Source organism: Nelumbo nucifera, chromosome 6 (assembly GCF_055504915.1).
Source record: "Nelumbo nucifera cultivar China Antique chromosome 6, China Antique-T2T, whole genome shotgun sequence".
NCBI classification, from domain to species: domain Eukaryota; kingdom Viridiplantae; phylum Streptophyta; class Magnoliopsida; order Proteales; family Nelumbonaceae; genus Nelumbo; species Nelumbo nucifera.
Window position 1 is genome coordinate 7299077 of NC_142654.1, and position 16065 is coordinate 7315141.

Here is a 16065-nt window from a genome sequence, read left to right on the forward strand (position 1 = left end):
CAAATTTAAGAAGCTAAAACAGTCGCCGGTGGTAACTGTTGGTTTCCACCGGTTGGAGAGGGAGAGAGATTGAAAAGGGTTTGGGTCAGTGTGGGCATGTGGCAAGAGAGAGGAGCGGGAAGTAGAATGGAAGAAATGCGGAGCTAATAACGTTTGATCCACCTCGCATGTTTCAAGCACACACATGCTTCAAGGATGCGTGGCATGTTCCTGCGCGAATTGTGCGTGCATGAACTCTTGCCCAGATAGAAGCCGGACTCAAGTACTGCCCACTTTAACTTGTTGGCCATCATCGTTGACGGTGCCGTGGTGGGTGTCTTCGTTGAAAGTCAAGCCATTATGATGAGGCTCTAAAAGCAAAGCAATAGCAAGTCCTTGTGGAGGAGTTCCTCCGGACTGAAACGCTGGGGCAGGAATTCAGATAATGGCCGAAATGCAGCTTCTGAGTCTCAGTTGTCACTTGGGTTATCGGTGGATGTGATCAAAATCTTAATACTAGGGGCATTGCGCATCTCTTGCATGAGTTGGTGGCAATGACCGCAGGGCGCGGAGGATTCGGCCATGTAATGGAGTTGGGTCTCACCGTTGACGGTGGCGTTGATGGTCATGAATTGCTCGACATGGACGGAGTGGTGGAGGGGGAGGCCAGGGAACTCAAGGTTGACGCCGAGGAAGATACAACCATTGGATCCTAATCCGGCGATTCCAACAAAGTAATTCAAAATGGTAGTCCATGGAGAGAGAGAGAGAGAGAGAGAGAGAGAGAGAGAGAGAGAGGGAGAGAGAGAGAGAGAGAGAGAGATTGCTCTACAGTCCTTGTTGTGGCGTTCCAAGGACGGGGGCGATAAATAGTGCCATTGAAATTTGGGTTGGTGTGCAAAATTTTAGAAAGGGTAATTTGGTCCCAAAAATAATTGTTGTTACCACTGTTTTGTAATATATTTCTAAATGTATCTGATTTTTTGTAAAAATCCCAATAATTTAAGCATTTTTTAATGCAAACGTCCAAGTTGAAGAGCAAAGTCGGCCTTCATAGGAAAACAATATTCCTTCGATAGTACAATAAACTTTTTCTTTATTTTTTTTATTCAATTTAATAAAATATTATCTAAACATTTATTTATTTAATAAAATTAAAATTTATTATTTATTTTTATTTATTACTTTTTGATTGGGAGAATGACGGTTCAGCCCAGGGTCAGAATTTTTAGGCCCAAAGTATAGTTGGGGTGGGTGCTAGCTCGGAATTGATGCCAATTCACAGGCTGACATTGGTGTATAGAGTGTGGGTTTTTGACATTTTGAATGTTTATAGCTCTACAGTGGAAATCAGAAATCTGCATTGGGCCTGTCTGTACTTCTCCGCTTTTTTATTTTATTTTTAAATTATTTATTTAGTTAGGAAGGAATAATTTACTAACAAACTACAATTACTAGCAAAAAGGTAACTAGATTAGGGTTATCAATGGGTTGGGTCTACCTAGACCTGTTCATCGGCCAGGTAGCCCAACAGGTTGGCCCAGCCCGGCCTGTTATTAAGTTGAGCTTGGTCATAATTTTAGGCCCATGGGCTCGGGCTCAGTCCTAAAGCACCGGGCCTGACTTTTTTTCGGGCCAGGTTCGGGCTTTCTCAAAAAAGCCCGGCCCAAGCTTGAGCTTATAAAAATATATTTTATTTAATAAATATATATAATATTTTTTCTTTGTTCTCTTTTTTTTTCAAGTAATAGTGAGATGTTTATTATTTTTGAGTTTCGAAGGTTTTTAATATAAATAACACTTTTTATTGAATAAAAAAAGAAAAAGCTTTCTAGTCGAGCTTGGGCTCGGTTCCAAGCTTCGGGCTTTATATGAGGGTCGGGCTTGGGCTGGGGCTTGGGCCTGAGTGTATTCTGTTACATATACAAAGCCCGACCTGGCCCATGAACAGGTCTAGGTTTACCTAATGGATCCAAACTGACTGAACCAATTATAACAGTTCCAGTTCTATGATTTTGTCTCTATTAATGGTTGGGTTTATTTTGGTTCTCGTCTATCCAAAACTAATTCGAACCCGCGCGCGCGCGTGTGTGTGTTTATTTGATAGATAATAAATAAGATAATATTAGTTAAAAATGTTTATTTGGGTTAATAGTCTTTGTTTCTTTGTTGTCTTGTGCTGAGTATTGAACTTTCACTTACATGAAGAAGGTGGTGTCCATGTTTTTTGTTTAATTTTCTCTTTATTTAGCACAGGCCTTTCTGCTAGTTATTAAGGAATACGATTGCTAGTTGCTATGGAACCTAGGGAATTACCCTAGGATATATGGCTTTTATTTAAAAAAATCCATTGCCTAGGTGACTTTGGCAACAAGGCGTCTCCTTGTCACCAAGCCTCGCCCTGGCGCCTTGAAAAACTATTTTCTATGTTGATAAAAATAATGCTTATTTATCAAAACTATTTTTGTTTAATATGATGAATATATAATATTAGAGGTGTACTCAAATCTTTTCTACAAAATGTGTTTTTTCATAATTTTATTGTGTTATATATATGTATATTTTATCATTTAAATACGACATCAAGGGTTGACACATTTGACCCTAAAGGTCGAACTGTTGACCTGCCAACAAACAGGAAAACAATTTCATTTTTGGGTTGGTTTAGATTTTGCATTTCGTTTGTATCATCAATAAAAACAATTCTTGTTTATCACACCTATTTTTCTTTAATATGATTAACATAAGATATTAGTGTTGTGCACAAAATTTTCTTCAGTTTTTTATTTTTTATAATTGTTTGTATTTATTTCTATTTTAAAAATTTTATTATTTAACTTTGAAATCATGGGCCGACCCATTTGACCCATATGGTTGAATTGCTTACCTGTCACTTGGACAAAAGAATGGTTTTGTTTTTGGGTTGGTTTTAAAAAATATGGGTTTTATATTTGATATGGATCTAGTTAGTAGAATCTATTGGTGAGAAAAGATATCTTAAACATAGGATTTAATGAGAGAGAATGGGAGTTAATACCTTAAATATAAGAGTTAATGAGAGGAATTGAATGAGGTGTAAAGTAGTAATTAAAATCAAAATCACATTTTTTGTCCTCACAATTAGAGAGGGCCAAATTCAATAGTAGGGGTATTTTAGTAGAAAAGAAAGCTTCACAAGCTCGTTCATACATTTAATAGTAGTATAGATATCTTTAATTATCAAAAAACATTTGTTTTGTCTTCGTCTATTAAAATGACAATATCCTCTATGACTTGATGGCCCAAGGCATGAAAATTGTTTATGCATGGTTTATTTGTCTTTTATTTGTCAAAAGTGAAGGAACATAGAACCTGTATTTCTCAGAAAGTCATCATAATTGGAAGTTTATAACTCTCTTTGGAATTTTATCATAAGTGAAGGAACATAGAACCTGTATTGAATGTGATTTATTAGATGGTTGCCGATATCTTTTTGTTGACTTCTAAGTTATAATTCCAAGGTGGTTACTAGTTGAATGACACTTCACACTTCTGATTTTCAACTTGTATATTTGAATTGTGAACGTTCTATTTGTAGGCTATTGTTCTTAATCTTCTGTTCTTAAATTATTGTACCTCATAAGTAACTAACTTAATAGTATTCGTTTTAATGGAGTTTGATAAAATGTCATTTTTTTGTTTCAGGTCATATAGGCATTACTGTTGATGATACATACAAGGCATGTGAGAGATTTGAACGTCTAGGAGTTGAGTTTGTGAAAAAACCTGATGATGGTAATTCCTTTTTAAGAATGGAAGAAAATTAAGAATGATTGTACATCATGATCTGAAATTAACTTCTTATCAGTGTTACTCAAATATGGATATGGGAGTTAAAAGTCCATGTGTGTCCAAGAGCCTGGCTTGGCGAACAAAAAATATCGATTCAAGAATGCTCACAAAAATAATATGTTAATATAAGAAATACAATCATATAATAATTGTATATGCAATTATGCATCAGTGTGTCCATACTCCAGATGCCTTTTTGTGTATGTCTCTTCTAAGGATTTTTAAGTATTGGTTATCCCTACAAATCTAATACCGATATTATGATATAAAATGTTTTGAAGAGTCCTTCAATTTGTTTCTTTCCATATTATATGGTACGTATAATGGCATTATAATTTTCTTGTTATGCATCTTATTCCATACCATATTTTACTAGTTAGATACTATATCATATATCTTTCCCTATTTGTGTGATGTAACATAAATTGGTTTCTTCACTTAATACCAAAAATATATAAATTTGTTTCTTCTTTTCATAGTATTAGAACAATGTCCACTAACTACTTTAAAGCCATATAGCCAAGCATGTGATGAAGTAAGGTGCTTTTGATATTATATGAAATCAGTTGACCAAGTTAGGATGTATGCCACTTGGACATATTAAAATGTATGCGGTATCCATGTCATACACTTTAGTTTTAGTGTAAATTCTGTCCAAATGCCTTCTTCATGTCCTTGTTGTATGTATTTAAATGTTTGGTAAGGATATGGTATAAGACTTCCATCAAGAAAAAGATAAACATGTTGAAAGAACCTTCTTTTTTATCTTTAACATATCATAAAAAAAGTATTAATAGCAATAGTAATAGCAGTATACAGTAGAGAATCAAGGAGGAAAATCTGTAAACTCCCCATCCCCCCACAGAAGTCCCTTTTCTTCCTCCAAAACAATTAGTACAATCAGGAATATCTGCTTGTCACTTTCCTTTTTCTAGGGTATCAGCCAGAACCTTTGCTGGTCTTTTTGTCCACCTAAACAAGATATTCATGTTTCTAGCCATAAACCTTTCCTGTGACAGCATGCATGAAACACCAAGGTATCCCTCCCACTCCATTCATCCATCAGATCACAACCTTTAAGTCACTCTCCACTTCCAGCCTTGACACGTTTAATAATGAACGGATCTTAAGGGCTTCAAGTACTGAAAAGAATTTTGACCTAATTGAGTTACCTAAACTTGCTGGGTCTGAATACACGATGATGACTTCTCTATGTTGATCCTTTTTAGCACTCCTAGTTCCTGAATTTCCTGGATTGCCAAGGTAGCAGCCAGAAAAATTTATTTCATCTCTTCAGTGATAGATAGTCCATTTGGGTTGTCCTCTTCTTGAAGGATGAGAGAAAGCTCCTGTGCATTCTCTGGTGATGTCGTCTATAGAAGAAGGAACAAATTCTTTTCTTGTTTTTATCTAATAAGCTAATCTTAAAGGATACGATCTATTAAAGCTCCTGTGCATTCTCTTTTTGTTATTGAAAAATTCAAGTATCCCTCTCCTCCCAAATGGTTCATAGAGTAGCAGCTCTTTTACTTATCCACATGTTCTTTGCCCTCTAAGTGTTTGGGGAGAAAATTGTGTTTCACCCCTGCTGGCTGCTCCCTCCTTGCACCAAATAGACTGAGAAAATACTTCCAAATACTAGAAACAAACTTTCAGGAGATTAGAAAGTGAAAGGTGGTTTCATAATTATTCTTCTAGAGATGACAGCAACGGGTAACAATGCAAAAGTGGTCTCCTGCTTTGGATGACCTCATAGGCATTAGTTTTCAAATGAAAAGCTTCCTAGCAAAAAGCCTGCATTTTCAATGGAGTTGAACTCAGTCAAATATCTTTAATTGGAAACAAAACTTGAGGAATAGTAGATGTTAAGGCTTTGAAGAAAGAACACAGTAGAAAGAATCAATATATTTGATGGACCAAGTTCTATCTACCGTGATTATCATTACGGTCAAGGAATATGCTGCCAAGAAGATCAAGTGAATCAGTAAAACTTTCAGGTTCTGAATTTGTCAATCATCTCTTAAACTCAAAATTATGTAGAAAGAAAACAAAGTACAACTTTTTGGATAAGAGAAAGCGTACAACCCTTGACCCTAATGTAGAAAGGAGAGATGATGTAAGAAACTTAATCCTGCAGCAATGGTGCACAAATCTTGAATGGCACCTGTAGAGAACACTGATGTGGGCCCCACTGCAGTGGTCCCCACTGTGTTCGTAGGACAGCAGTGTAGTTATTTGTTTCAGTTATAGTAGTGTCAGTTTGTTAATTCAGTTGTTATTTATTTAAGCTTTTATTTACTTTATTTATTATGTAAGTACTAAGGGCAGATGTGTCCTTTCCATTATGTACTAAACATAACCTATAAATATTAAGAGAGTGGCGGCGGCAGATCAGTTTAGAATCTGTCCCTCCTTTCAACAACTTGTGTTCTCTTGTTTCTCTTCTATTCTCTCTCCTTTCTCTCACTTTTCTTCTGTTTTGCAAACCTAAAACCTATTAGGATTCAAGACTGATTACAGTCTTGATCTTCTACTTGGTATCAGAGCCTATCTAGGGCTTCTCATGTGTGTCTAGTCCAGCCGACCACATGAGGACTAGCTAGGGCTGGAAGCTTTGAAGAATTTTTCGGTGGCTGAATCTTGGAGATTACCAGAAGAGGTTAGCAGCAGTTGAAGACTTGCCGCGGCTTGCAGAGAGTTGGTAACCAGGAAGAGGCAGCGAAGGTTAGGGTTCAGGTAACCCTAGACGACAGTAAACCGAAGTACATAAGTTTTTTTTTACTGAGTTTCAGAGACTGCAATCAGTCGAGATAGGTTGGACCTATCTAGAAAGAGGGGCCGAGCTGTGTTCAAGTTTGTTTCTAGGGTTTGGCTTGCCGAACTGTGTTTAAGTTTGTTTCTAGGGTTTGACTGTTGGGCCGAACCCCCCTCTTTAAAGGTGATTAGATTTTAGGGTTTCATATTGCCCTACGACAAGTCCCACTTGTGCGGACTGCTTGGAGAGTGTAACTGAGCACTTCAGACCTACAGTTGAAACCCTAATTTTGCTCTCGCAGCAGTGGGCCCCACAGTAGTGATTTCAGAAAATAGCATCTCAGATTGATAGGCTGCCTGGTACTGTGCATGCCGATTGATTTCAGATCAGATTTGAGTTGATTTCTTGCATATACTGTGATAGGCGATTGATTTCAGATCAGATTTGGGTTGGTTTCGGATCAGATTCCAGACTTGCTTGTTTGACTCTGTTTTCTGGTATAGTGGCTCTAATAGTTTGTAGCCACTGAATCTTGATCAAAGATGGAGTTTAAGGGTCAGGGAGAAAGTAGTTTTGGAAACCACAGTTATGGTAGTGTATCTGAAACCGGGTTTCAGATTACAACTATGAGATTTGATGGGTCAAATTATTTGGAGTGGGCTCAATCAGCCATGATGGCTATTGGAGGAAGGGGAAAACTGGGTTACCTCTTGGGAGATGTGAAAGAACCTTCCAAGGAGGACCCAACATACACCAAGTGAGTTCAAGAGAACTATTTGGTTATGGCATGGTTGTGTAATTCTATGTAGCCACATATCAGCCGAAATTACTTGTGGGCAAAGACAACCAAAGAGATGTGGGATGTTGTGAAAGAAACCTATTCCCAACCCCTTAATGTTGCCAGAGCCTATGAACTGAAGTGTGAGGTGAACAGCCTTAAACAAGGAGAGAAGCCAATTTCTGTCTACTTCTCTACCTTGAAATCCTTGTGGCATGAGATTGACCATCTAGAGACCCTTGAGTGGGAGAGTTCCAAAGATGCACAGACTCACAGAAAGCAAGTCGAGACGAATAGGGTATTTGAGTTTCTGGCTGGTTTGAATTCAGAATATGACATTGTGCGACAATAGATATTGACAAGAGATAGTGTGACCCTTTTTCAAGCATACTCCTTGGTGCATAGTGAAGAGACCAGGAGGAAAGTCATGATGCAGCCTCAACCCTCTTTCCCAGCCTTGACAGCTATTAAACCTAAGCCAGGGGGTGACTCAGAAAGGGACCGGAAGAAGGAAAATAAACGGGATCTGGTATGTGAACATTGCAAGAAACCCAAACACACAAAAGATACTTGTTGGAAGCTACATCCTCACTTGGTCCCAGCAAAACTAAGAAATTAGAAGGGTAATGCTCATATGGCAGTGAACACTGATTCAACATCCTCATCAGGCACATCCCTAGAGACTTTAGCTGCTGTTCGGGCTGCCCTCATACAGTTGGAAAAGGAAGTTGGGAGTTCAGCTCAGCCATCTCAGTCACCATCAGCTCCTGCCACATCTGCATTTGCACATTCAGGTACTCGAGCCTCAGCTTACCATGCTTCAGCTCCAGGTAATACTAATCACTGCTGGGTAATAGATTCAGGTGCATCTGACCATATGACTAGCTTGCCATCTTTGTTCACTTCTTATCACTTGTCCTCTGGCCGAGATAGAGTATCCATTGCTGATGGCTCTCTTGTTCCCATTTCGGGCAAGGGGGACATCAAGCTATCGGATACTATCTCTTTATCTTCTGTCTTGCATGTTCCTAAGCTTGATACTAACCGGCTTTCAGTTAGTAGTATTACCAAACACATGAACTGTTCAGTAACCTTTTTCCCTGACCGATGTGTTTTTTAGGATTTGGAGACGAGGAAGGTGATTGGGACTGGCCGTGAGACGAACGGGATCTATCTGCTTGGAGAGAGTTCTCGTCGGGAGGAGTCAGTGGATAAGAAGTCTTTTGTTTCCCAGTCTGTGAGTTCGGTTATGCTTTGGCATAACCAATTAGGTCATTTGTCTTTTAAGTCTTTGAAGAGTCTGTTTCCTGCTTTATTTGAGTCTGTTGACTTATCAAAGTTGAGGTGTGAGAGTTGTGAGTTTGCCAAACATTGTAGAACCTCTTATTCTTTAAGTAATAAAAGGAGTAATTCCTCTTTTGATATTGTGCATACTGATGTTTGGGGGCCATATCATATCTCTTCTATGGGTGGGTACAGATATTTTCTACTGTTTGTTGATGACCATACCCGTTTTTCTTGGGTCTATCTTATGCGTTCTCGGGATGAGGTTCCTGCTCTAACCCAAAACTTCCATCAGATGGTTCTCACTCAGTTTGGGACCAAAATCAAAGTCCTTAGATCTGATAATGCAAATGAATACTTTGCTCAGCCATTGACCTCCCACCTTCTTAGCCATGGAGTTATTCACTAGAGCACTTGCCCTTATACACCACAGCAAAACGACGTTGCCGAAAGGAAGAATAGGCATATCTTGGAGGTGGCTAGAAGCATTATGTTTACCTCCAATGTACCTATTCGCTTCTGGGGTGATGCTATCCTCACGGCAGTTTATCTCATTAATCGAGTTCCTTTCCGGGTCCTTGATATGAGAACCCCCTTTTCCCTTCTATACCCAGATGAGGAGTTGTTCATTGTTCCCCTTAAAACCTTTGGTTGTACCTGTTTCGTTCAGCTTCTCGGGCCTCATCATTCCAAGTTTGAACCTAAGGCCTCCAAATGCATTTTCCTTGGTTATGCACAAACTCAAAAGGGTTATTGCTGTTATGATCCGGTTTCAGGGAAACGTTTTGTCTCCATGGATGTCACCTTCTTTGAGGAGACACCCTATTATCCTAGGGTTTCTCCTCAGGGGGAGAGCAGTGAGAGTGGGGCTGAGCAGTGAGAGTGGAAGTGGGGCTGTTCCTTTACCTATTCCACTGGGTAATGAAGGTTGTAGTGGTGAGGGTGGTCAGAGGGAGCCGGAGTTGAGAGTCTATCACAGGCGATGCAGGCAGGTTGATCCTAGTCCTCGGCAGTCCCGGCCAGCTCCAGTTCCTTCTGCGGCTCCAGATCCAGAGCCTACTGAGATACCTCTCACTGTTGCCACTTCCCCTCCTGTGGATGACCTTGATCTCCCTATTGCCATTCGCAAAGGGAAACGACATTGCATCACTTCTACAGCTCACAGCATCTCATAGTTCTTATCCTATGATCGTCTGTCACCATCTTACCGGTCCTATCTCACTTCCATTGCCGATGTCCCTATTCCAAGAACAGTGCAAGAAGCCTTATCAGTTCCAGAATGGAAAAATGCAATGCAAGTTGAAATGGATGCCCTGTTGAAGAATAATACTTGGGCACTGGTTGACCCACCAAAAGGAAAGAAACCGGTGGGATGCAGATGGGTGTTCACTGTGAAGCATAATGCTGATGGCTCTATTGAAAGGTACAAAGCCCGACTGGTTGCAAAGGGGTTCACTCAGACTTATGGTATAGACTACTTGGAGACCTTTGCCCCAGTAGTCAAGATGACCACCATTCGAGTTCTGTTATCCCTTGCAGCAAATCATTCTTGGCCCCTGTTTTAGATGGATGTTAAAAATGCTTTTCTGAATGGAGACTTACAAGAAGAGGTTTACATGCAGTTGCCTCCTGGATTCTATGATACAGAGACAGGTAAGAAGATTTGCCGACTGAACAAGGCATTGTATGGTTTGAAACAGTCACCTAGAGCCTGGTTTGATAGGTTCAGATTAGCCCTTGGAAATTTTGGTTATGTACAGGCCCAGTCAGATCATATACTATTCATCAAGAGGGTGGAGTCCTCTCTGACACTACTAGCAGTATATGTTGATGATATTGTGGTGACAGGAAATGGCAGTCATGAGATTGAGTCCCTCAAACAACTCGTTCATCAAGAGTTTGAGGTGAAAGATCTTGGTGCACTACGGTACTTTTTGGGTATTGAAGTTGCTAGATCCAAGCTGGGGATTTTTATCTTTCAGAGAAAATATGTTCTAGATCTGTTGGCGGAAACTGGAAAGTTGGGTGTTAATCCGGCTGATACACCCATCGAACAAAATCACAAGATTAGTGCAAAGGGTGGGGAGCCTCTTGAAGACAAAGTTTTGTTCCAACGGTTGGTTGGAAAGCTTCTATATCTTTGCCTCACTCGGCCAGATATCAGCTATGCAGTTAGTGTTGTTAGCCAGTACATGCACTCCCCTAGAACTTCTCATCTTCTTGCGGCAGAGAGAATATTAGCATACTTGAAGAGATGCCCGGGTAGAGGTATATTGCTCAAGAACAATAATCACATGAGGGTGGAAGTCTATACAGATGCCGATTGGGCTGGAAGTGTTGATGACAGAAGGTCTACCTCTGTATATTGTGCCTTGGTGGGAGGTAACCTTGTCTCTTGGAGGAGTAAGAATCAGAGTGTTGTTTCCCGCTCCAGTGCTGAAGCGGAATACAGGTCAATGGCTAATGGAGTGGCTGAAATCTTATGGCTGATGTCACTACTTGAAGAGTTGGGTATTGACTATGAAAAGCCCTTAATGTTGTATTGTGATAATCAAGCAGCTATTAATATAGCCCACAACCCAGTGCAGCATGACAGAACTAAACATATCGAAGTTGATCGACATTTTGTGCGAGAAAGGGTCACATCACAAGAAGTGTGTCTTCCGTACATCACATCTAATATGCAGCTCGTGGATACCCTCACCAAGGCTGTACCAAGGAAGAAGTTAGAGACAGACCTGTCCAAGTTGGGAATGATAGATATCTATTCCCAACTTGAGGGGGAGTGTAGAGAACACTGATGTGGGCCCCACTGCAGTGGTCCCCACTGTGTTCGTAGGACAACAGTGTAGTTATTTGTTTCAGTTATAGTAGTGTCAGTTTGAGTCAGTTTGTTAATTCAGTTGTTATTTATTTCAGCTTTTATTTACTTTATTTATTATGTAAGTACTAAGGGCAGATGTGTCTTTTCCATTATGTACTAAACATAACCTATAAATATTAAGAGAGTGGCGGCAGCAAATCAGTTTAGAATCTGTCCCTCCTTTCAACAACTTGTGTTCTCTTGTTTCTCTTCTATTCTCTCTCCTTTCTCTCACTTTTTTTCTGTTTTGCAAACCTAAAACCTATTAGGATTCAAGACTGATTACAGTCTTGATCTTCTACTGCACCAACATATTACAAATAAGGATGATTGGTTTCATGTTGTGTTGTGCAGTTCTCTAATATTCACTGTGTGAGTGCTGTGGTAAGGCTAGGAGTGGTGGTCTCCTTGGAGGACGAAGGAAGGCTGGGAACAAGGGTAGGCTAAGGGTTTCTATCGACAGAGTCTTGTGTTCGTTATGATTCACGCCTCCTTTTATAGGGAGAGATCCCGAGGTCCCAAAAGGAAGGAGCCAAAAGAGTTTGATTCCCATTTGGAAAGGGAGTCTTTGATTCATTGTCAGTTGTCAGGGGGACACTGCTAGGGGTTTGCCACGTGTCTTACGAGATCTCTCCAGAATGAAGTTTCCTTTTGTCTGAGGATTCTCATAATACGTGTGCTACTTCTTTTTGCGGGTCTCCTGGGCTGACATGGCACGGATGATGTCAAGACCGGTCTTAACATGTCCAACTTAATCCTGTTAGATGTTCTGCCGCGAGCGTTTTTTGGCTAACCGTTATTCTTTCATTCGTCGCCAACCTGCAATGGCTTTGAGCTCATCGCAAGTCTGTGGTAACCTTGAATCTGTTGTTGGTATGCTGTAGCGTTGAGCTCATTGCAGGTCTGTGGTGGCTTTGAGCTCATCGCAGGTCTGCGATGGCTTTGAGCTCATTGCAAATCTGTGACGGCTTTGAGCTCATCGCAAGTTCGTGAGGAGTTGTGAACTCATCGCGGGTGTCTTTGCAGTATTGGTTTAGTGCCTTCATTGTCATTGCAGTCATGGTGAGCAACATATACCTACACATTGTTTAAGAGTTCTTGAATTATGACAAAGGTCTGATTTGGGATTAGGGAATCTGATATGCATAGACTTGGGTCCATATGATGATTCAGTAGTTTGAGAAGGATATTCTACATGCAATACCTCCTTTTTTCATAATTTTTCTTTTTTTTTTTTTCCTTTTTGTTTATGAGCGACATATTTAAAAACTTCTATTGGGGAACTATTGTGTCATCTACTGCATTTGGTGTAAGGCCAGTTCAGCTATGCCAACCGCCATATCATCCCTGTTTGAAAAAAAAAAATTGATGGTTGCACTCTAGGCAATCCAGGGCCATCTGGATTGGAGTAGGAGGTGCTATTGAAAACCATGAATGGGATACTATTTTTGGTTTGCCTTGTGCCTATAGGAATGGAGGATATTAGTGATGGCTGAGATCCTTACTGTCTGGACTGAGATCAGGCTGATCGGCTTTATCTCTGTGTTGCTGGTTATTGGAAATGGAAGGGCACTCCCAAGTGGCAATTGGTTTAATGAAGGAAGCAGATGGATGTTTGATCCTATGACATCATATTAGAGAGGCTAGATGGGTGGTGTCAAGGCTGAACTGTATTTTCAGGTGAGTTCGTGGATCTCCATATCCGTGGCAGATGCATTACTATGAAAGGGGTTGATAATGAATAAAAAAATAGTGGACTTTCTGCTATGGGGAAGTTGTAGGTTTTAGAATGTATTGGTGGGCGAAATGTGGGGCTGCTCTATTGACTGGCCATGGGGCGATATAGTATCTTTACTGCTAGGAGAAAAGAATAATAAGTACAACAGCCAACCAGAAACTTTTGTAACTGTCTATTTGTATTGTATGGATGCTTAAAAAATGGGTACCATGTTTGTGTTGGACACTTCAATTTTTAGTGTAAATTCTGTGTCAAACACCCTGCCCAAGCTATGTCTTTTCCATGTCCATGTAACATAGCTCACTAGTGCCCTTCAAAGAGAAGGCATCCTGATATAATGAAGCCAATTCAAGCCCTATTTGCTCCATCTCTTCCCAAAGAATCTTCAACAGGCTAAGCACTTTGCCTCTATTCAAAATGACTTTAATCCATGGACCCCTGCCTCCAAAGAAAAATGTGCATCCACTCTATCACCCCTTGGTAGTATCCCTAAAACTAAATGAGTATTTGGGTGAGAATCTGAACTGCATTCCTTGGAGTGATAGGAGCTCAGCTCCTATAAGGTCCAAGTAAATCAGTTGAAGTTTTTCATCCTGATTTCTGAATGCTCTTCCTATTCCTTATTATGTTCTTTTGCCATAATTTCCTTAAGTTTCATTTTAGCTTCTTTTTGTTCACGTATAAAGAGAGTGTTCTCAAATTCCTTCTTTTACCTTAATTTCATTTTTGTTTTCAGACTTCTGAAGATATGTTAAATCCCTAAGTCAGTTCTTGTAGTTAAATCTGAACAACATTTGCTGTTCTCAATGTTTTGCAATTCTCCTGGTTAAATTTTCTTATGGAATACAAAGAGAAACGATATCATGGTATTGTTTCTTTTTGATTGGCTCATCCATCTATCCTGCATGGTTACTTTGGATCCCCCTTCCCTGGGTTTTATGCAACACTGCATAGAATGCAAAAGTTAGGTCCTTGGAAGCTGTGTTAATGTGATTCATCCTCTTTCTTTGTACCTGCTTTACAGGTACAATGAATTCTTTTGTACTCTCTCTCTCTCTCTCTCTCTCTTTCTCTCTCCCCTGTGTGCCACACAAATTGCTATTACTTGCTCTTCAGATGGATTTGCATGACCTAAAATTGCTGAGGTGGTTGCAGGAAAGATGAAAGGAATTGCATTCATCAAGGATCCTGATGGCTATTGGATTGAAATCTTTGACCTCAAAACCATTGGGACTGTAACTTCTACTGCTGCTTGAGAAAATACCATGATCACCAAGGTAGACATTCATAGCTTCTTTCCTTTTTTTTTTTCTTGGAATTTGGTTTCTCTTTTATGTTAAACCTGAAAATATCAGTTACAAGTTCAGAATGAGGTCCAATCTTGTGGATTAAAAGCTAGTACTAAAAGCTTGTGTAGTAAAACCTAGATGGCATAAATTTATCAGAAAAAAAAAACTTAGATGGCATAGCATCACATAATCACATTGGTATTTTAATATGGTAGCTTATAATGCTGCCTTTGGTTGCAGTGCAATTTTATTTGCACTATATAATGCATAGGAGTGCAAATGAGAAGAATGCAAACGCTGTCTCTGGTTTAATTTTGTTTTGGGTTTTACTTATTAGGTCTTTTTTTGCATCGTTCATACTGTAATAAAACAAAATAAGGTAAAATTTGAAACAAAATCAGAATTTGCACCCAAATCATTTGCATTACCATAGTTTTGCATCAATACAATGAAATTTGCACTGCAACCAAACGCACAGCCAAGATACAAATTTTTCCCTTGACAAGCTCCTAGGTGTTCAACATGTCTGGTATGTACATGGTGACTACACGCTGGATTGACCCAAAGGTAGTGTTTCCCGTGGAGGCTGTCAGAGGCTTCTTAAGCAGGATGATTTGGCTAGTTTTCACCAATATGTATGATTTTATTTTTTCAAAACATAAAAAAAACTGCAAACATCAGAAAAGATAATGCTATTTTTCTGATGAAGACAGTAGTCTTCTTTTGAAATTGATAAACAAAATCACATATTGATGAACACCCCTGTAGTCATTTATTCAGACTGTTCAGTGGGTGTTGAAATTCTTTGGGAATTGGGAGTGATGAACCAATGCAAGACTGACCTTGCACAATCTAAAACCATGGTCTTAACTTTGACCTAGGCTGTGGGAAAGCTAAAAGGTACTTGAAGGCCATAACTGTATCTCAGAATCGAATCCTCTTTTTTTCTTAGCAAATTTTCTTCATTTTTATCTTAAAAAAAAGGTCTTCTCAGAATTGAAATATGCTGGTCTCATCACTGCAGGAAATGAGGAGTGGAGTTCTTTACCATCTGCTGGATGTCACTGTCTGTTGCTTTCATGGATGAAGTTCTTTCGTTTTCTTTCTCCTCACCCCTCACTTTTTCTCATTTGCTGTAGAATTGTGGTCCTTTTTATCAGGATTGTGATGAAACTGCTATAACCGTTTTGTGCAAATTTTCTTTCGGTTTCTGTCTAGATCAACCCATATTGTTACAGAACCCCTTGGGGTTGCAAAGGGACAAAATATAAAGAGCCACATGTTCAAAATTCGGCGATTATTTATGCAACCAAAGCCAGAGATCTATGGTCTGGTTTCCGGTTGATCACTAGGGACCTTGTGCCATTGTCCACTCCTGCTGTTTGCTGGAAAAATTTGTCCAAACAGCTTGCTCGCACTAATGTTTTATAGAAGTGCTCGTCGGGCCAGACAGGCCAGAGATAGGCACAAACACAACCAAGCAGGCCTAGCTTCGAAGATCATTTGACTGTAGTACCAAACAGACTAATAGCAGTTGGATAACGGAGG

At 39.6% G+C, this 16065-nt stretch overlaps 1 protein-coding gene across 2 annotated transcripts in view; it reads left to right on the forward strand.

Annotated features, from left to right (window-relative positions):
* Positions 1-15806, forward strand: part of LOC104604519 (lactoylglutathione lyase family protein / glyoxalase I family protein) — a 29285-nt gene extending 13479 nt beyond the window's left edge. For both annotated transcript variants that reach the window (XM_010268897.2, XM_010268896.3), the window contains exons 7-9: positions 3664-3753; positions 14384-14505; positions 15542-15806. In XM_010268897.2, coding sequence (XP_010267199.1) covers positions 3664-3753; positions 14384-14484 — 191 coding nt within the window. In that variant the 3' untranslated portion in view covers positions 14485-14505; positions 15542-15806. The remainder of the gene's footprint in view (positions 1-3663; positions 3754-14383; positions 14506-15541) is intronic.
* Positions 15807-16065: the final 259 nt, after the last annotated feature.